Consider the following 22,442-nt stretch of genomic DNA (forward strand, 5'->3'; position numbering starts at 1 on the left):
GTTCTCGTCTCTTCTTTCTGTTCTCCATGCTCCACACACTGCAAAGATTGAGGCAACTTATCACCTTTTTATCTTGTTTCAGGTGCAATTGCCATATTGCCCACACCTGTTACTTGCCACAGGTGAATGTGAACGAGCATCACTTGCTGGAAACAAAGTTATTTACCCAACAATTTTGGAAAGGTCCTAACAATTTTGTCCGGCCCAGTTTTGGGGTTTCGAATAAAATAATATCAGAAAGTGCCTTAATCTCTTACAAGTTACGGATTTTTTGCAAATTCCGTTCTATATACCAAATCTGCTCAAATGGTGCAAATACAGGAGAAAAGGAATTTTCAAAAGGGGCAGCATTATCTACTATATAATAGTCTAAGGGTCACTTCCGTCTTTCTGTCTGTCCTTCTGTCTGTCACGGATATTCATTGGTCGCGGCCTCTATCTGTCATGGAATCCAAGTCGCTGATTGGTCTCGCCAGCTGCCTGTCATGGCTGCCGCGACCAATCAGCGACGGCCACAGTCCGATTAGTCCCTCCCTACTCTTCCGCAGTCAGCGCCCGGCACCCGCTCCATACTCCTCGCAGTCAGCGCTCACACAGGGTTAATGCCAGCGGTAACGGACCGCGTTGTCGCGGGTAACACACTCCGTTACCGCCGCTATTAACCCTGTGTGACCAAGTTTTTACTATTGATGCTGCCTATGCAGCGTCAATAGTAAAAACATCTAATGTTAAAAATAATTAAAAAAAATAAAAAATCGTTATATACTCACCTTCCGCCGCCTTTCCCGCTCCTCGCGACGTTCCGGTGCTAAGGATGGTATGCGACAAGGACCTGCCATGACGTCACGGTGACCGCGACGTCATCACACCCTGGGACCGGAAGCTGCCGCGCGGTGACTGAACTACAACGAGCCCTCGGATCGGAAGGTGAGTGTTTATTTTTTTAGGCCGGCTTCACACTCAGCGTATGAAAATACGGTCCGTATATTACGGCCGTAATACGCTGAAATGTCCCGAAAATAGTGGTCCGTAGCTCCTCCGTAGGCAGGGTGTGTCAGCGTTTTTTGCGCATGGCATCCTCCGTATGTAATCCGTATGGCATCCGTACTGCGTGGTTTTCTCGCAGGCTTGCAAAACCAACATACCGCTATAGAAGTGATCCATGTGTCCCAAAAAGAAAAAAATATATATATATATACTATATATATATATATATATATAATGTGTGTGTCAGTAGACACATATATGTATATATATTAATATTTTTTCCAGCGCTATACAGCTTGAAAGCCGGTAATTCAATTGCCAGCTTTTGCTATCTCCTTCCTAAACCCGACATGATTTGAGACATGGTTTACATACAGTAAACCATGTCTTCTCTCCATTTTTTTTGCAGATTTCACACTACTAATGTCAGTAGTGTGTATCTGCAAAATTTGGCCGTTCTAGCTCTTAAAATAAAGGGTTAAATGGCGGAAAAAATTGGCGTGGGCTCCCGCGCAATTTTCTCCGCCAGAGTAGTAAAGCCAGTGACTGAGGGCAGATATTAATAGCCTGGAGAGGGTCCATGGTTATTGGCCCCCCCCTGGCTAAAAATATCTGCCCCCAGCCACCCCAGAAAAGGCACATCTGGAAGATGCGCCTATTCTGGCACTTGGCCACTCTCTTCCCATTCCCGTGTAGCGGTGGGATATGGGGTAATGAAGGGTTAATGCCACCTTGCTATTGTAAGGTGACATTAAGCCTAATTAATAATGGAGAGGCGTCAATTATGACACCTATCCATTATTAATCCAATTGTAGTAAAGGGTTAAATAAAACACAAACACATTATTTAAAATTATTTTAATGAAATAAAAACAATGGTTGTTGGAGTATTTTATTCTACGCCCAATCCAGTCACTGAAGACCCTCGTTCTGTGAGTAAAAAAACATAATAAACCAACAATATACTTACCCTCCGCAGATCTGTAACGTCCAACGATGTAAATCCTTCTGAAGGGGTTAAAACATTTTGCAGCAAGGAGCTTTGCTGATGCAGGCTGCTCCTCGCTGCAAAACCCCGGGGAATGAGTCTAAATATAGATCAATGAGCTATATTTAGCTTCATTTGCGGTGAGGCGCCCTCTGCTGGATGTTCATAGATCGTGGGAAATTTCCTAGAAAGCCTGGGAGCTTTCCGTGCTCCGAGCTCCTGGGAATGTCGGTATGGTGAGCTGGATTTTGTTTTTCCAGTATACCAGGTGGACATACATATTCTACAATACCCGATGCGTTAGAATTGGGCCACCATCTAGTAGTAGTTATATTTTTGTACATAGGAGCAATATTATAGTAGTTATATTCTTGTACATAGGAGCAGTATTATAGTAGTTATATTCTTGTACATAGGGGCAGTATTATAGTAGTTATATTCTTGTACATAGGAGCAGTATTATAGTAGTTATATTCTTGTACATGGGGGCAGTATTATAGTAGTTATATTCTTGTACATAGGGGCAGTATGATAGTAGTTATATTCTTGTACATAGGGGGCAGTATGATAGTAGTTATATTCTTGTACATAGGGGGCAGTATTATAGTAGTTATATTCTTGTACATAGGGGCAGTATTATAGTAGTTATATTCTTGTACATAGGGGCAGTATGATAGTAGTTATATTCTTGTACATAGGGGGCAGTATGATAGTAGTTATATTCTTGAACATAGGGAGCAGTATGATAGTAGTTATATTCTTGTACATAGGGGGCAGCATTATAGTAGTTATATTCTTGTACATAGGGGGCAGTATTATAGTAGTTACATTCTTGTACATAGGAGCAGTATTATAGTAGTTATATTCTTGTATATAGGGAGCAGTATTATAGTAGTTATATTCTTGTACATAGGGGACAGTATTATAGTAGTTATATTCTTGTACATAGGGTCAGTATTATAGTAGTTATATTCTTGTACATAGGGAGCAGTATGATAGTTATATTCTTGTACATAGGGAGCAGTATGATAGTAGTTATATTCTTGTACATAGGGAGCAGTATTATAGTAGTTATATTCTTGTACACAGGGGCAGTATTATAGTAGTTATATTCTTGAACATAGGGAGCAGTATGATAGTAGTTATATTCTTGTACATAGGGGGCAGTATTATAGTAGTTACATTCTTGTACATAGGAGCAGTATTATAGTAGTTATATTCTTGTATATAGGGAGCAGTATTATAGTAGTTATATTCTTGTATATAGGGAGCAGTATTATAGTAGTTATATTCTTGTATATAGGGAGCAGTATTATAGTAGTTATATTCTTGTACATAGGGGACAGTATTATAGTAGTTATATTCTTGTACATAGGAGGCAGTATTATAGTAGTCAAATTCTTGTACATAGGAGACAGAATTATAGTAGTCATATTCTTGTACATAGGGGCAGTATTACAGTAGTTAGGGGCAGTATTATAGTAGTTATATTCTTGTATATAGGGAGCAGTATTATAGTAGTTATATTCTTGTATATAGGGAGCAGTATTATAGTAGTTATATTCTTGTACATAGGGGACAGTATTATAGTAGTTATATTCTTGTACATAGGAGGCAGTATTATAGTAGTCAAATTCTTGTACATAGGAGACAGAATTATAGTAGTCATATTCTTGTACATAGGAGCAGTATTACAGTAGTTAGGGGCAGTATTATAGTAGTTATATTCTTGTTCATAGGAGCAGTACTATAGTAGTTTTATTTTTGTACATAGGGGGCCGTATTATAGTAGTTATATTCTTGTACATAAGGAGCAGTATTATAGTAGTTATATTATTTTACATAGGTGCGGCAGCGTAGCACTACCTTTCCTGTGCGTGGGGGGCACTGGTGTGGCAGTGCCTTTCCTGTACACGGGGGCAGTAGTGTAGCAATGCCTTTCCTGTACACGGGGGGTTCAGTAGTGTAGCAGTGCCTTTTCTGTACTCGGGGGCAGTAGGGTAACAGCACCTGTACAGGGGGGGGGGGGGCACTAGTGTAGTAGTGCCTTTCCTGAACACAAGGGGGCAGTCGGGGGATGGTACCTTTCCTGTACACAGGGGGGCAGTAGTGTAGCGGTACCTTTCCTGTACACAGGGTGGCAGTAGCGTAGCAGTACCTTTCCTGTATGCAGGATGGCAGTAGTGTAGCAGTACCTTTCCTGTATGCAGGATGGCAGTAGTGTAGCAGTACCTTTCCTGTATGCAGGATGGCAGTAGTGTAGCAGTACCTTTCCTGTACACAGGGTGGCAGTAGCGTAGCGGTACCTTTCCTGTATACAGGGTGGCAGTAGTGTAGCGGTACCTTTCCTGTATGCAGGATGGCAGTAGTGTAGCAGTACCTTTCCTGTACACAGGGTGGCAGTAGCGTAGCAGTACCTTTCCTGTACACAGGGTGGCAGTAGTGTAGCGGTACCTTTCCTGAACACAAGGGGGCAGTAGTGTGGTGGTTCAAGATTCAAAGAAGCTTTATTGGCAGGACCAAATACACATCAGTTTTGCCAAAGCAAGTGTATAAAGGCAATAGGGATAGGGACTGTGGGGATGTTGGGTAGGAGCTGTAGGGAAGGTGGATGGGGGCAGATCCAGGGTAGGGGCTATGGTAGTACATTTCCTGTACACAGGGGGCAGTAGTGTAGCAGTACCGTTCCTGTACACAGGGGGGCAGTAGTGTGGCAGTACCGTTCCTGTACACAGGGGGGCAGTAGTGTGGCAGTACCGTTCCTGTACACAGGGCGGCAGTAGTGTAGCAGTACCGTTCCTGTACACTGGGGGCAGTAGTGTGGCAGTACCGTTCCTGTACACAGGGGGGCAGTAGTGTGGCAGTACCGTTCCTGTACACAGGGGGGCAGTAGTGTGGCAGTACCGTTCCTGTACACAGGGCGGCAGTAGTGTAGCAGTACCGTTCCTGTACACTGGGGGCAGTAGTGTGGCAGTACCGTTCCTGTACACAGGGGGGCAGTAGTGTGGCAGTACCGTTCCTGTACACAGGGGGCAGTAGTGTGGCAGTACCGTTCCTGTACACTGGGGGCAGTAGTGTGGCAGTACCGTTCCTGTACACAGGGGGGCAGTAGTGTGGCAGTACCGTTCCTGTACACAGGGGGGCAGTAGTGTGGCAGTACCGTTCCTGTACACTGGGGGGCAGTAGTGTGGCAGTACCGTTCCTGTACACTGGGGGCAGTAGTGTAGCACTACCTGTCATGTACACTGGGGGCAGTAGTGTAGCACTACCAGTCATGTACACTGGGGGCAGTAGTGTAGCAGTACCGTTCCTGTACACAGGGGGCAGTAGTGTAGCAGTACCGGTAGTGTAGCAGTACCGTTCCTGTACACAGGGGGCAGTAGTGTAGCAGTACCGGTAGTGTAGCAGTACCGTTCCTGTACACAGGGGGGCAGTAGTGTAGCAGTACCGTTCCTGTACACTGGGGGCAGTAGTGTAGCAGTACCGTTCCTGTACACTGGGGGACAGTAGTGTAGCAGTACCGTTCCTGTACACAGGGGGCAGTAGTGTAGCAGTACCGGTAGTGTAGCAGTACCGTTCCTGTACACAGGGGGGCAGTAGTGTAGCAGTACCGTTCCTGTACACTGGGGGCAGTAGTGTAGCAGTACCGTTCCTGTACACAGGGGGCAGTAGTGTAGCGGTACTGTTCCTGTACACTGGGGGCAGTAGTGTAGCACTACCTGTCATGTACACAGGGGGGCAGTAGTGTAGCAGTACCGTTCCTGTACACTGGGGGCAGTAGTGTAGCAGTACCGGTAGTGTAGCAGTACCGTTCCTGTACACAGGGGGGCAGTAGTGTAGCAGTACCGTTCCTGTACACTGGGGGCAGTAGTGTAGCAGTACCGTTCCTGTACACTGGGGGCAGTAGTGTAGCAGTACCGTTCCTGTACACTGGGGGACAGTAGTGTAGCAGTACCGTTCCTGTACACAGGGGGCAGTAGTGTAGCAGTACCGGTAGTGTAGCAGTACCGTTCCTGTACACAGGGGGGCAGTAGTGTAGCGGTACTGTTCCTGTACACTGGGGGCAGTAGTGTAGCACTACCTGTCATGTACACTGGGGGCAGTAGTGTAGCAGTACCGTTGATGTACACTGGGGGCAGTAGTGTAGCAGTATCGGTAGTGTAGCAGTACCGTTCCTGTACACAGGGGGGCAGTAGTGTAGCGGTACTGTTCCTGTACACTGGGGGCAGTAGTGTAGCAGTACCGTTCCTGTACACTGGGGGCAGTAGTGTAGCACTACCTGTCATGTACACTGGGGGCAGTAGTGTAGCAGTACCGTTCCTGTACACTGGGGGCAGTAGTGTAGCAGTACCGGTAGTGTAGCAGTACCGTTCCTGTACACTGGGGGCAGTAGTGTAGCAGTACCGGTAGTGTAGCAGTACCGTTCCTGTACACAGGGGGGCAGTAGTGTAGCAGTACCGGTAGTGTAGCAGTACCGTTCCTGTACACAGGGGGCAGTAGTGTAGCAGTACCGTTCCTGTACACAGGGGGCAGTAGTGTAGCAGTACCGGTAGTGTAGCAGTACCGTTCCTGTACACAGGGGGGCAGTAGTTTGTCCTTCTTATTCCTCTGTTGCTCCTTGTGTCACTTATGAATGAACTCTTCATGATTTTGCTGAGGCCCCGCCCTCTTCCTGCAGCTGCTCCTCCTATTGGCTGCCTGCCTCGCACAGCCCCGCCCCGCGGCAGAGCGCAGAGTTGGACCCGGGCACTTCCCCTGACAGCTCCGGGCGCTGCGGGCAGAGAGCGGGGCCGGCGCTGCCGATCATCGCCCCCCGGACCGGGCACCACCTGTGCAGGAGACCCCGGAGAGGCCGGGAGCCGCCGCCCCGGGTCCTGCAGAGCTGCAGCGCCATGCCCCGCCTGTAGGGGGCGCCCTGAGCCCAGCATGCCGGAGAAGATGTCCAGCTTCTTGTACATCGGGGACATCGTGTCTCTGTACGCGGAGGGCTCCGTCAATGGCTTCATCAGCACCCTGGGGTAAGAGGCTGTGCGGCAGCAGGGGCCCGGGAAACCCCGTACACACCGCCGGGGCAGAGCAGCGACCTGTACACTGCTCCTGACACACTGCTCCGGAAAGGAGGAAGTGAGCAAACTGCAGGGAAGGAAGGAAGGAGGAAAGAAGAAGGCCTCTGCTCCGAGCGATGACCCCAGTGCTGTAATATCCCTATAATGTCCCCCGTCCTGTAATATCCCTATAATGTCCCCCGTCCTGTAATATCCATATAATGTCCTCCCGTCCTGTAATATCCCTATAATGTCCCCCCGTCCTGTAATATCCCTATAATGTCCTCCCCCGTCCTGTAATATCCCTATAATGTCCCCCCGTCCTGTAATATCCCTATAATGTCCTCCCCCGTCCTGTAATATCCCTATAATGTCCTCCCCCGTCCTGTAATATCCCTATAATGTCCTCCCCCGTCCTGTAATATCTCTATAATGTCCCCCGTCCTGTAATATCCCTATAATGTCCCCCCGTCCTGTAATATCCCTATAATGTCCCCCCGTCCTGTAATATCCCTATAATGTCCCCCCGTCCTGTAATATCCCTATAATGTCCCCCCGTCCTGTAATATCCCTATAATGTCCTCCCCCGTCCTGTAATATCCCTATAATGTCCTCCCCCGTCCTGTAATATCCCTATAATGTCCTCCCCCGTCCTGTAATATCTCTATAATGTCCCCCGTCCTGTAATATCTCTATAATGTCCCCCGTCCTGTAATATCCCTATAATGTCCCCCCGTCCTGTAATATCTCTATAATGTCCCCCGTCCTGTAATATCCCTATAATGTCCTCCCGTCCTGTAATATCCCTATAATGTCCTCCCGTCCTGTAATATCCCTATAATGTCCCCCCGTCCTGTAATATCCCTATAATGTCCCCCCGTCCTGTAATATCTCTATAATGTCCCCCGTCCTGTAATATCCCTATAATGTCCTCCCGTCCTGTAATATCCCTATAATGTCCTCCCGTCCTGTAATATCCCTATAATGTCCTCCCGTCCTGTAATATCCCTATAATGTCCCCCCGTCCTGTAATATCTCTATAATGTCCCCCGTCCTGTAATATCCCTATAATGTCCCCCCGTCCTGTAATATCTCTATAATGTCCCCCGTCCTGTAATATCTCTATAATGTCCCCCGTCCTGTAATATCTCTATAATGTCCCCCGTCCTGTAATATCCCTATAATGTCCCCCCGTCCTGTAATATCTCTATAATGTCCTCCCCCGTCCTGTAATATCTCTATAATGTCCCCCGTCCTGTAATATCCCTATAATGTCCCCCCGTCCTGTAATATCTCTATAATGTCCCCCGTCCTGTAATATCCCTATAATGTCCCCCCGTCCTGTAATATCTCTATAATGTCCTCCCCCGTCCTGTAATATCCCTATAATGTCCTCCCGTCCTGTAATATCCCTATAATGTCCCCCCGTCCTGTAATATCTCTATAATGTCCTCCCCCGTCCTGTAATATCCCTATAATGTCCTCCCCCGTCCTGTAATATCTCTATAATGTCCTCCCCCGTCCTGTAATATCCCTATAATGTCCTCCCCCGTCCTGTAATATCCCTATAATGTCCTCCCCCGTCCTGTAATATCCCTATAATGTCCCCCCGTCCTGTAATATCCCTATAATGTCCCCCCGTCCTGTAATATCCCTATAATGTCCTCCCCCGTCCTGTAATATCCCTATAATGTCCTCCCCCGTCCTGTAATATCTCTATAATGTCCCCCGTCCTGTAATATCCCTATAATGTCCCCCCGTCCTGTAATATCCCTATAATGTCCCCCCGTCCTGTAATATCTCTATAATGTCCCCCGTCCTGTAATATCCCTATAATGTCCTCCCGTCCTGTAATATCCCTATAATGTCCTCCCGTCCTGTAATATCCCTATAATGTCCCCCCGTCCTGTAATATCCCTATAATGTCCCCCCGTCCTGTAATATCTCTATAATGTCCCCCGTCCTGTAATATCCCTATAATGTCCTCCCGTCCTGTAATATCCCTATAATGTCCTCCCGTCCTGTAATATCCCTATAATGTCCTCCCGTCCTGTAATATCTCTATAATGTCCCCCCGTCCTGTAATATCTCTATAATGTCCCCCGTCCTGTAATATCCCTATAATGTCCCCCCGTCCTGTAATATCTCTATAATGTCCCCCGTCCTGTAATATCCCTATAATGTCCCCCCGTCCTGTAATATCTCTATAATGTCCTCCCCCGTCCTGTAATATCCCTATAATGTCCTCCCGTCCTGTAATATCCCTATAATGTCCCCCCGTCCTGTAATATCTCTATAATGTCCCCCCGTCCTGTAATATCTCTATAATGTCCTCCCCCGTCCTGTAATATCCCTATAATGTCCTCCCGTCCTGTAATATCTCTATAATGTCCCCCCGTCCTGTAATATCTCTATAATGTCCCCCCGTCCTGTAATATCCCTATAATGTCCCCCCGTCCTGTAATATCTCTATAATGTCCCCCGTCCTGTAATATCCCTAGAATGTCCCCCCGTCCTGTAATATCTCTATAATGTCCCCCGTCCTGTAATATCTCTATAATGTCCCCCCGTCCTGTAATATCTCTATAATGTCCCCCCCGTCCTGTAATATCCCTATAATGTCCCCCCTTCCTGTAATATCCATATAATGTCTCCCCCGTCCTGTAATATCTCTATAATGTCCTCCCCCGTCCTGTAATATCCCTATAATGTCCCCCCGTCCTGTAATATCTCTATAATGTCCCCCCGTCCTGTAATATCTCTATAATGTCCTCCCGTCCTGTAATATCCCTATAATGTCCTCCCCCGTCCTGTAATAAGCTTATGTCCCCCCCGTCCTGTAATATCCATATAATGTCTCCCCCGTCCTGTAATATCTCTATAATGTCCTCCCCCGTCCTGTAATATCCCTATAATGTCCCCTGTCCTGTAATAAGCTTATGTCCCCCCCGTCCTGTAATATCCCCATAATGTTCCCCCCGTCCTGTAATATCTCTATAATGTCCTCCCCCGTCCTGTAATATCCCTATAATGTCCCCTGTCCTGTAATAAGCTTATAATGTCCCCCCGTCCTGTAATATCCCCATAATGTTCCCCCCGTCCTGTAATATCTCTATAATGTCCTCCCCCGTCCTGTAATATCCCTATAATGTCCCCTGTCCTGTAATAAGCTTATAATGTCCCCCCGTCCTGTAATATCCCCATAATGTTCCCCCCGTCCTGTAATATCTCTATAATGTCCTCCCCGTCCTGTAATATCCCTATAATGTCCCCCCGTCCTGTAATATCTCTATAATGTCCCCCCCGTCCTGTAATATCCCTATAATGTCCTCCCCCGTCCTGTAATATCCCTATAATGTCCCCCCGTCCTGTAATATCTCTATAATGTCCTCCCCCGTCCTGTAATATCTCTATAATGTCCTCCCCCGTCCTGTAATATCTCTATAATGTCCTCCCCCGTCCTGTAATATCTCTATAATGTCCCCCGTCCTGTAATATCCCTATAATGTCCCCCATCCTGTAATATCCCTATAATGTACCCCCGTCCTGTAATATCCACCCTGAACCCGCTATATACTGTTCCCTTTTGTGGCCGCTGTATGTAGTTCCGGTCACCAGGCTCCGGCTGCCCCTCCCCCATGTGCAGTATTACACCTGTATGATGTCGCCGTCCACCTCCACTGCCACCTCTGCACCTCGCGGAGATATGGAAAATGCTTTATCTGCTCATCAAATAATGTGAAAATGGTGACAAAGGTTGGAGTGTTAGTTAATGGGGAAATAGATATTAGGATGGAGGCGTCAGGTCCCCTCCAGGCTGAGGGGGCAGGAGCCGCCCAAGGAGAACATCCCCTTTAAGTCGGCAGTCAGTGGCTAATGATATTATTCTCTCATTAATTAAAAAGTTGCACTACTGTATCTACTGTTATGGGGCACTGACTCACTGGTTCTGTTTTGGGTGCACAGTCATTGATACTGTTGTGGAAAGTGCATTGCAGCAGGTACTGTCATGGGGTCACAGATGTGGTAGTGCTGTTGTGGGTGCACAGTCATTGGTACTGTTGTGGAAAGTTTATTGCCACAGGTACTGTCATTAAGGTCACTGACGCGCTAGTGCTGTTGTGGGTGCACAGTCATTGATACTGTTGTGGAAAGTGCATTGCCGCAGGTACTGTCATGGGGTCACAGATGTGGTAGTGCTATTGTGGGTGCACAGTCATTGGTACTCTTGTGGTAAGTACATTGCCGCAGGTACTGTCATGGGGTCACAGATGTGGTAGTGCTGATGTGGGTGCACAGTCATTGGTACTGTTGTGGAAAGTGCGTTGCCACAGGTACTGTCAAGGGGTCACTGACGTGCTTTTGCTGTTGTGGGTGCACAGTCATTGGTACTGTTGTGGAAAGTGCATTGCAGCAGGTATTGTCATGGGATTGCACCGTTGTTGGTACTGATGTGAGGGTGCACTGTGGTTCATGCAGTGGTGGAAGGTGCACCACCAAAACTACTGTTATGGTTTTGCATTATGGGTGGTACAGTCATGGGGTGTACTGTTAATGGAGGGCATCGAGGGTGGTACTGCTGTGAGGGGGCACTGTTGTTGGTATTGTTGTGAAAGGTGCACTTCTGCAGGTACTGTTAGTGGTTTGCATTGTGGATGGTACTGTCAAGGAGTGCGCTGTAGCTTGTAATGTTGTGGTGGTGTGCTGTAGATGGTACTGCTGTGAGAGTGCACCATTATAGGTATTGTTGTGGCAGGTATACTTCCACAGGAACTGTCAGGGTTTGTGCTCCGGCTGGTGCTGTTGTGAGGGTACACTGTGGTTGGTAGTCTCATGGAAGATGTAGTGCCATCGATACCGTCATGGACTGTGGATTGTACTGTTGAGAGGGTGCTATTTTGGAAGTTGCTCTGTGGTCGGTGCTCTCAGGGTGCCTGTGACTGGTACTGTTTTGGAGGTGCATTGTGCCTGGAACTGTTGTTGAGCTTTGTGCTTGATACTGTTGAGAGGTGGTGCTGTAACTATTACTGTCGTGGAACTACACACTGTGGCTTGTACTGTTGTGGGACGTGCACTATATCTTGCACTATGGCTGGTATTGCCATGGGGCTGTGCACTATGGCTGGTATTGTCATGGGGCTGTGCAAGATGGCAGGTAGTGCAATGGGGCCGTGCAGGGGCTGTGGAGGATGGCAGGTACTGCCATGGGGCTGTGCAAGAAGGCAGGTACTGCCATGGGGCTGTGCAAGATGGCAGGTACTGCCATGGGGCTGTGCAAGATGGCAGGTACTGCCATGGGGCTGTGCAAGATGGCAGGTACTGCCATGGGGCTGTGCAAGATGGCAGGTACTGCCATGGGGCTGTGCAAGATGGCAGGTACTGCCATGGGGCTGTGCAAGATGGCAGGTACTGCCATGGGGCTGTGCAAGATGGCAGGTACTGCCATGGGGCTGTGCAAGATGGCAGGTACTGCCATGAGGCTGTGCAAGATGACAGGTACTGCCATGGGGTTGTGCAAGATGGCAGGTACTGGCATGGGGCTGTGCAAGATGGCAGGTACTGGCCTGGGGCTGTGCAAGATGGCAGGTACTGGCCTGGGGCTGTGCAAGATGGCAGGTACTGGCCTGGGGCTGTGCAAGATGGCAGGTACTGGCCTGGGGCTGTGCAAGATGGCAGGTACTGGCCTGGTGCTGTGCATGATGGCAGGTACTGGCCTGGGGCTGTGCAAGATGGCAGGTACTGGCCTGGTGCTGTGCATGATGGCAGGTACTGGCCTGGGGCTGTGCAACATGGCAGGTACTGGCCTGGGGCTGTGCAAGACGGCAGGTACTGGCCTGGGGCTGTGCAAGATGGCAGGCACTGGCCTGGGGCTGTGCAAGATGGCAGGCACTGGCCTGGGGCTGTGCAAGATGGCAGGTACTGGCCTGGGGCTGTGCAAGATGGCAGGTACTGGCCTGGGGCTGTGCAAGATGGCAGGTACTGGCCTGGGGCTGTGCAAGATGGCAGGTACTGGCCTGGGGCTGTGCAAGATGGCAGGTACTGGCCTGGGGCTGTGCAAGATGGCAGGTACTGGCCTGGGGCTGTGCAAGATGGCAGGTACTGGCCTGGTGCTGTGCATGATGGCAGGTACTGGCCTGGGGCTGTGCAAGATGGCAGGTACTGGCCTGGGGCTGTGCAAGATGGCAGGTACTGGCCTGGGGCTGTGCAAGATGGCAGGTACTGGCCTGGGGCTGTGCAAGATGGCAGGCACTGGCCTGGGGCTGTGCACTTTGGCCGGCATTGGCATGGGGCTGTGCAGTTTCGCCGGCATTGGCATGGGGCTGTGCATTATGGCCGGCAATGGAGCTCATATTAGCCTGGATTAGATTCAGATTTGCCATTTCGGACCCTATGACAAGCCTTACAGCATTTTTATTAACAGTCAAAGTGGTTGTCACTCATGGTCGTCTATTTCCTGGAGATTTTCTCAGATTTTTCATTACATTTGTCAGAACAGGATTAGAGGTGTTTAAGAACACAAAGGATCTGAAATTCCACCTGACGTACGGAGTGCTGTGATGTATACTGCCCTCATATGTGCACGATCAGCCGGATTAAGAGGAATTATGTGGGAACATTCCAAAGAATGAAAGCGAGACTGCCCGGGAGTACAATGTGATGCAAATTGAAGATCCTTGATGTGTTGAGGGCAATGTAACTTGTACCTGTCACGGGGTTGGCACTGTGCCTTGTACTGTCGGTGTGCTAGGCACTGTGCCATGTCCTGTCGGGGGGTAGGCCCTGTGCCTTCTGCTGTTGGGGGTTAGGGACTGCGCCTTGTACTGTCGGGATGTAGGAGCTGCGTCTTGTATTGTCGCGGTGTAGGCACTGCATATTGTATTGTCAGGGGTAGGTGCTACATCTTGTACTGTCGAGGGGTAGGCGTTGTGGCTTGTGCTGTCTGGGGGTAGGCACTGTGCCTTGTTGTGTCGGGGGTAGGCACTGTGCCTTGTACTGACGGGGGGTAGGCACTGTGCCTTGTACTGACGGGGGGTAGGCACTGTGCCTTGTACTGACGGGGGTTGGCGCTGTGCCTTGTATTGTCAGGAGGTAGATGTTGCGCCTTGGACTGTTGGGGGGTAGGTTCTGCACCTTTGTAGTGTCAGTGGATAGGTTCTGCGCCTTGTACTGTTGGGGGGGTGGTTCTACACCTTGTACTGTCGGGGCCTAGGTTTTGTGCCTTGTACTGTCGGAGGGGTAGGTTCTACGCCTTGTACTGTCGCGGGGTAGGTTCTGCACCTTATATTGTCGGGAGGTTGGTTCTACGCCTTGTACTGTCGGGAACTAGGCTCTGCGTCTTGTACTGTTGAGAGGATAGGTTCTACACCTTGTACTGTCGGGGCCTAGGTTTTGTGCCTTGTACTGTCGGGGGGGGTAGGTTCTATGCCTTGTACTGTCGCGGGGTAGGTTCTGCACCTTTTACTGTCGGGGGGTAAGTTCTACACATTGTACTGTCGGGGAGGGGGTAGGTTCTACGCCTTGTACTGTCGGGGAGGGGGTAGGTTCTACGCCTTGTACTGTCGGGGAGGGGGTAGGTTCTACGCCTTGTACTGTCGGGGTGGGGGTAGGTTCTACGCCTTGTACTGTCGGGGGGGGGATAGGTTCTATGCCTTGTACTGTCGCGGAGTAGATTCTGCACCTTGTACTGTCGGGAGGTTGGTTCTACGCCTTGTACTGTCGGGAGCTGGGCTCTGCGTCTTGTACTGTCGGGTGGTTGGTTCTGCTCCGTATACTGTCGGGGAGTAGGTTCTGTGTCTTGTACTGTCGGGTGGGGGGTAGGTTCTATGCCTTGTACTGTCAGGGAGGGTAGGTTCTACACCTTGTACTGTCACACGGGGTAGGTTCTGCACCTTGTACTGTAGGGAGGTTGGTTCTGCTCCATGTACTGTCGGGGGGGTAGGTTTCTGCGTCTTGTACTGTTGAGGGGATAGGTTCTGTGCCTTGTACTGTCGGGAGCTAGGCTCCGCGCCTTGTACTGTTGAGGGGATAGGTTCTGCGCCTTTTAATGTCGAAGGGTAAACACTGCTGTGTACTGTCAGTGTTTTATAATGGATGGCAGGATTCATGGGCCCCTAAAATAGGGGGAATTGTAGCCAACCCCCCCCCCCCCCCCGTAGTTTGGCGTAATCTTCTATTCCCTTTGCTTCCTATTGCCTAAATGGAATGGGCCTAAACAAGTCTGTGCAGTACGGAGAGGCAGTACACTGTATCTCAGTCAGAACATCCTGTCATCCCCTTGGTTACTTAGACAGTAAGTGGGACAAATGGTTGCTAGGCAACCTGAAGTAGCATTTCCTGGAGGTGTGTAATACTGGTTGTACTGGTCGGGTCGAGCTTAGTAATGACGGCCGTGTCCTCGTGTTATAGTGCGAGGTCTGCAGAGGTTCTTACCCGAAAACTGACCTCAAAACTGCAGTTTTGAATTTTTTATATTTTTGTGATTTTATATTTTTAATTGTCATAGTTTTATTTATTTATTTTTATGAATTGCGAATTTATATATATTTTGGGGGAATCTTGCATTAATTAGATTTTTTGTGTGCGTCATTTTGCATGTTTGTTATTTTTTCCACTTTTTTATATATAGAACTCAGCATTTATATTTTTTGTGATTTTTTTTTTTTTTTTTTTTTTAAACTTTTTTTTCATTTTGAATTCTTATTTTTTTATTTTTTTTTGCAATTTTGCATTTATTTTTTAAAATGTTTTATTACTTAGTAACTTTGCATCTTTTTTATTATCTTTTTATTTTATGGGGAATTCAGCATTTGTTATTTTGGGTGAATTTTGCATTTTTATATTCAATTGTCATTTTTTTAGTTTTCATAGTATTTTAGCTTTCTTGTCACTTTTCTGTTTTGAATTTTGCATTTTTTTATTGCTGTTTATTTCCTACCTTCCTTTCATTAGCAATATTGCATTTTTTTCGGGGGGGGGGGGGGGGGGGGGCACATATATTAAGAATTTTGCACCAGTATTTAGTCACAAAAAAAAGTTGCACATTTTGCCAAATTCCATTTTTGGGCAAAAAAAAAGAAATTTTTTGGGAAAAATGGGTGTCAAAGTTTTTATGAAACTACAACTTTTGCGCAATTTTTTTTTTATAGTATCTTTATAGTATTTTTTATGTTTTATTTTCCTTATTTGTAATGTAGCTTTTTTTTACTTGTTAATGTTTTCTTTCTTTTTCAATTTCCTCCTTTTTTTTTTGTGCTGATTGGTAAATTATTTGCAGCATTTCTGGCATTTTCTGTGGAGCGGCCGCCATGCTCAGGCTCGCCCCCGACGGTTTTTGCATGCTGCATTGACCTTTGCCTCTTTGATAAGATCGTTTGAGCCTTTTACAGAACAGCGGATTTCACAGAGAATTGCACGACTAGCAATCGCCTAATCTCGGCCATGCAGGACCGTCAGCAGCTGCTGTTTCGGGTGGCCTGTACTCTGTGTATGTTGCAGCAGATACAAATTGCAATAAAATACCCGTATGTCATAGGATGGTCCCCTTAAATGCAGTTAAGCTGCAGCCGGACACGTGCGGAGATAAGTTTGAGGATTTTCGGGAAGTAAAAACGAAGTGACATTTTGTGAGCAGAGCTCCCTTGTATGTGACTAAATCCTCCCTGGACGATCCTCTGTGATCACGAGGGAAGCTGCAGGCGGTCAGGAGGGAAGCTGCAGGCAGTCAGAAGGAAGCTTTAGGCGTTCTGGATGAATGCTGCAGTCGGTCAGGAGGGAAGCTGCAGTCAGAAGGGAAACTTTAGGCTTTCCAGATGGAAGCTGCGGTTGGTCAGGAGGGAAGCTGCGGGTGGTCAGGAGGAAAGCTGCGGGTGGTCAGGAGGAAAGCTGCGGGTGGTCAGGAGGAAAGCTGCTGGCGGTCAGGAGGAAAGCTGCTGGCAGTCAGGAGGAAAGCTGCGGTTGGTCAGGAGGGAAGCTGCGGTTGGTCAGGAGGGAAGCTGCGGTTGGTCAGGAGGAAAGCTGCGGTTGGTCAGGAGGGAAGCTGCTGGCGGTCAGGAGGAAAGCTGCTGGCGGTCAGGAGGAAAGCTGCGGTTGGTCAGGAGGAAAGCTGTGGTTGGTCAGGAGGGAAGCTGCTGGCGGTCAGGAGGGAAGCTGCTGGCGGTCAGAAGGAAGCTTTAGGCGTTCTGGATGAATGCTGCAGTCGGTCAGGAGGGAAGCTGCAGTCTGAAGGGAAGCTTTAGGCTTTCCGGTAGGATGCAGCAGGCAGTCGGGAGGGAATCTGCGGGCGGTCTGGATGAATGCTGTGCTGCAGTCGGCCGGGAGAGAAACTGCAGTCAAGAGGGAAGCTTTAGGCTTTCCAGATGGATGATGCAGACGATCCGGAGAGAAGCTGTGTGCGGTCAGGAGGGAAGCTGCGGGTGGAGAGGAGGGAAGCTGCGAGTGGAGAGGAGGGAAGCTGCGAGTGGAGAGGAGGGAAGCTGCGAGTGGAGAGGAGGGAAGCTGCGAGTGGAGAGGAGGGAAGCTGCGGGTGGAGAGGAGGGAAGCTGCGGGTGGAGAGGAGGGAAGCTGCGGGTGGAGAGGAGGGAAGCTGCGGGTGGAGAGGAGGGAAGCTGCGGGTGGAGAGGAGGGAAGCTGCGGGTGGAGAGGAGGGAAGCTGCGGGTGGAGAGGAGGGAAGCTGCGGGTGGAGAGGAGGGAAGCTGCGGGTGGAGAGGAGGGAAGCTGCGGGCGGTGAGGAGGGAAACTACGGGCTGTCTGGATTAATGCTGCAGGCGGCCAGGAGGGAAACTGCAGTCAAGAGGGAAACTTTAGGCTTTCCGTATGGATGCTACACGCGATCCGGAGGGAAGCTGTGGGAGGTCAGGAGGGAAGCTGCTTGTGGAGAGGAGGGAAGCTGCGGTTGGTCAGGAGAGAAGCTGCGGGCGGTCAGGAGGGAAGCTGCGGGCGGTCAGGAGGGAAGCTGCGGGCGGTCGGGAGGGAAGCTGCGGGCGGTCGGGAGGGAAGCTGCGGGCGGTCGGGAGGGAAGCTACGGGCGGTCGGGAGGGAAGCTGCGGTTGGTCGGGAGGGAAGCTGCGGTTGGTCGGGAGGGAAGCTGCGGTTGGTCGGGAGGGAAGCTGCGGGCGGTCAGGAGGGAAGCTGCAGTCAGTAGGAAGGAAGGTTTAGGTGTTCTGGATGAATGCTGCAGTCGGTCAGGAGGGAAGCTGCAGTCAGAAGGGAAGCTTTAGGTTTTCCGGATGGATGCTGCAGGCGGTCAGGAGGGAAGCTGCAGGCGGTCTGGATGAATGCTGCAGTCGGCTGGGAGGGAATCTGCAGGGGGCCAGGAGGAAAACTGCAGTCAAGAGGTAAGCTTTAGGCTTTCCAGGTGGATGCTGCAGGCGATCCAGAGGGAAGCTGTGGGCGGTCAGTAGGGAAGCTATGGCGATGAGGAGGGATGTTACATGGCCGGGTCAGGATGAAGTAAACTTTTTCTCCTTCTTAGTTTTTCATATACAGTACAGATCAAAAGTTTGGACACACCTTCTCATTTAAGGATTTTTCTGTATTTTCATGACTATGAAAATTGTACATTCACACTGAAGGCATCAAAACTATGATTTAACACATGTGGAATTATATACTTAACAAAAAAGTGTGAAACAACTTAAAATATGTCTTATATTCTAGGTTCTTCAAAGTAGCCACCTTTTGCTTTGATGACTGCTTTGCACACTCTTGGCATTCTCTTGATGAGCTTCAAGAGGTAGTCACCGGGAATGGTTTTCACTTCACAGGTGTGTCCTGTCAGGTTTAATAAGTGGGATTTCTTGCCTTATAAATGGGGTTGGGACCATCAGTTGTGTTGAGCAGAAGTCTGGTGGATACACAGCTGATAACTGGGATCAACCTGGAGTATGTCAAGTAAGGGCTGTATTGAAAAGAGAGAAAAGAAACCTACGAAGACCAGGGATCACCGGGATAAATACCGTAGATACGATAAGCAATTGTATTCAAGTCAGAGTCAGTGCCCCCAGACCGGCTCCTTATTACACCTTGGCTCCGTCTCTTATTGGGCAGGTTTTGCAATCGCTTTCCTTTGCCTGCAGCTTCATGCCCCTTTTTTTGGCCACGGCTTGGAGCTGAGTAATCTCCTCTGCTCCAGTTTTTCTTTTAGTGCACTCTGGATCCATACTAATTTATTTTTCAGGTATTTTTTTCTATTTTTTGATCGATTGGCTCTTTTGCAATAACTGTTTTTCAGTACATACGGTACATTTTTTTTTCTACATTTTTTCTGTTTTTCAATTTCTTTTTTGGACATATTATTGGGTGTTTTCTTCACCTATTGTGGTTATTTATATCTTCATATATTTCTTTTTCTGATATATCTCCATGCGCATTTTCTATAAATAATTCTACATACTGCCTTGGTTTTTAAGCATCATCTGAGCCACCATCAGTATGGAATCGGGTCTATTGGGTATAATGCGGTAGTCGTAGTTATTATATCAGGCCGGTCTACTGGTACCTATTTAGGCAACATTAGGGGTTTTCTTTCTACTGTAATAGTTATATTTGATACTATGCATATGGAGTAGTCATGACAGCCGATTAATAGATCAGCCGCACATTCAGGTGTATATACATGTGTATTCTGTCATATTTTGTTTGCTATACGACGAATAACACTATATGACTTTCCTGTGACAGTGTTTCGGTTTTGGGGGGGAAAACCCCATTACGGGGCTATGTAATACTTTGTTTTTAAATGTTTTTAAATTGTTTGGTGTGTCCTTTGACTTGAATAAAATTGCTAATTGTATCTATTTATCCTGATGATCCCTGGTCTTGGTATGTTTCTTTTCTCTCTTTTCAATACTTTAAGAAATGAAGGTCAGTCAGTCCGAAAAACTGGGAAAACTTTGAAAGTGTCCCCAAGTGCAGTGGCAAAAAAACATCAAGCGCTACAAAGAAACTGGCTAACATGAGGACTGCCCCAGGAAAGGAAGACCAAGAGTCACCTCTGCTTCTGAAGATAAGTTTATCCGAGTCACCAGCCTCAGAAATCGCAGGTTAACAGCAGCTCAGATTAGAGACCAGGTCAATGCCACACAGAGTTCTAGCAGCAGACACATCTCTACAACAACTGTTAAGAGGAGACTTTGTGCAGCAGGCCTTCATGGTAAAATAGCTGCTAGGAAACCACTGCTAAGGACAGGCAACAAGCAGAAGAGACTTGTTTGGGCTAAAGATCACAAGGAATGGACATTAGACCAGTGGAAATCTGTGCTTTGGTCTGATGAGTCCAAATTTGAGATCTTTGGTTCCAACCACCGTGTCTTTGTGCGACGCAGAAAAGGTGAACGGAAGGACTCTACATGCCTGGTTCCCACCGTGAAGCATGGAGGAGGAGGTGTGATGGTGTGGGGGGCTTTGCTGGTGACACTGTTGGGGATTTATTCAAAATTGAAGGCATAGTGAACCAGCATGGCTACCACAGCATCTAGCAGCGGCATGCTATTCCATCCGGTTTGCGTTTAGTTGCACCATCATTTATTTTTCAACAGGACAATGACCCCAAACACCTCGAGGCTGTGTAAGGGCTATTTGACCAAGTAGGAGAGTGATGGGGTGCTACGCCAGATGACCTGGCCTCCACAGTCACCAGACCTGAACCCAATCGAGATGGTTTGGGGTGAGCTGGACCGCAGAGTGAAGGCAAAAGGGCCAACAAGTGCTAAGCATCTCTGGGAACTCCTTCAAGATTGTTGGAAGACCATTCCCAGTGACTACCTCTTGAAGCTCATCAAGAGAATGCCAAGAATGTGCAAAGCAGTCATCAAAGCAAAAGGTGGCTACTTTGAAGAACCTAGAAGATAAGACATAATTTCAGATGTTTCACACTTTTTTGTTAACTATATAATTCCACATGTGTTAATTCATAGTTTTGATGCCTTCAGTGTGAATGTACAATTTTCATAGTCATGAAAATACAGAAAAATCTTTAAATGAGAAGGTGTGTCCAAACTTTTGGTCTGTACTGTAAATCAATATGGAAGGCAGTTCAGGATATCAACTGAGGGAAAAAAGTGAAGAGACTTGGTTTCTACATGTTTATTACGGAGGGCTGCGTTTGTCTTTTTTATTGTCGTCACACATGAGGCTTATGGGCCCTTATAATGGGAGTTCTCGGTGTGACACTTACTGGCTCTGTGCACACATGTGATAAACAGGCTGCACAAATAATGCTGCTTTCAACCAACTTTATTTATAAAGTAAAGAAGCAGTGATGGTGGTATTATGGGAAGTTCTGGATGTTTCTGAAGAAGAAGGAGGAGAGCAATAATGAAGAGACATGGATGGATGGTGACGGCGCTCGCACTATCCTGATTATTATCATACGGGAACTGTACACCGTCTTTGGCAGAAGTCCCAGAGACAAACATGGAGGAGCCCGATCCCCCGCTAAATGTCAGGAGCGGCTCCTCTATATACACCTTCTGTGATGTGTCAGTGTCCCAGTCACAGATGTGCCCCCGTAAGTATCCCAGCCACAGATGTGCCCCCGTAAGTGTCCCAGTCACAGATGAGCCCCCGTAAGTATCCCTGTCACAGATGAGCCCCCGTAAGTATCCCAGCCACAGATGTGCCCCCATAAGTGTCCCAGTCACAGATGTGCCCCCGTAAGTGTCCCAGTCACAGATGTGCCCCCGTAAGTGTCCCAGCCACAGATGTGCCCCCGTAAGTGTCCCAGCCACAGATGTGCCCCCGTAAGTATCCCAGCCACAGATGTGCCCCCATAAGTGTCCCAGTCACAGATGTGCCCCCGTAAGTATCCCAGCCACAGATGTGCCCCCGTAAGTGTCCCAGCCACAGATGTGCCCCCGTAAGTGTCCCAGCCACAGATGTGCCCCCGTAAGTGTCCCAGCCACAGATGTGCCCCCGTAAGTGTCCCAGCCACAGATGTGCCCCCGTAAGTGTCCCAGCCACAGATGTGCCCCCGTAAGTGTCCCAGTCACAGATGTGCCCCCGTAAGTGTCCCTGTCACAGATGTGCCCCCGTAAGTGTCCCAGTCACAGATGTGCCCCCGTAAGTGTCCCAGTCACAGATGTGCCCCCGTAAGTGTCCCAGTCACAGATGTGCCCCCGTAAGTGTCCCAGTCACAGATGTGCCCCCGTAAGTGTCCCAGTCACAGATGTGCCCCCGTAAGTGTCCCAGTCACAGATGTGCCCCCGTAAGTGTCCCTGTCACAGATGTGCCCCCGTAAGTGTCCCTGTCACAGATGTGCCCCCGTAAGTGTCCCAGTCACAGATGTGCCCCCGTAAGTGTCCCAGTCACAGATGTGCCCCCGTAAGTGTCCCAGTCACAGATGTGCCCCCGTAAGTGTCCCAGTCACAGATGTGCCCCCGTAAGTGTCCCTGTCACAGATGTGCCCCCGTAAGTGTCCCAGTCA

The 22,442-nt window shown here is 48.6% G+C and overlaps 1 protein-coding gene across 1 annotated transcript in view; it reads left to right on the plus strand.

Moving 5' to 3' along the window:
* The first annotated feature begins 6,705 nt into the window (after window positions 1–6,705).
* Window positions 6,706–22,442, plus strand: part of ITPR2 (inositol 1,4,5-trisphosphate receptor type 2) — a 243,430-nt gene continuing 227,693 nt past the window's right edge. Inside the window, exon 1 of the mRNA XM_069763093.1 lies at window positions 6,706–6,993. Coding sequence (XP_069619194.1) covers window positions 6,902–6,993 — 92 coding nt within the window. The 5' untranslated portion in view covers window positions 6,706–6,901. The remainder of the gene's footprint in view (window positions 6,994–22,442) is intronic.

Source organism: Ranitomeya imitator, chromosome 4, assembly GCF_032444005.1.
Source record: "Ranitomeya imitator isolate aRanImi1 chromosome 4, aRanImi1.pri, whole genome shotgun sequence".
In the NCBI taxonomy this organism is placed as follows: domain Eukaryota; kingdom Metazoa; phylum Chordata; class Amphibia; order Anura; family Dendrobatidae; genus Ranitomeya; species Ranitomeya imitator.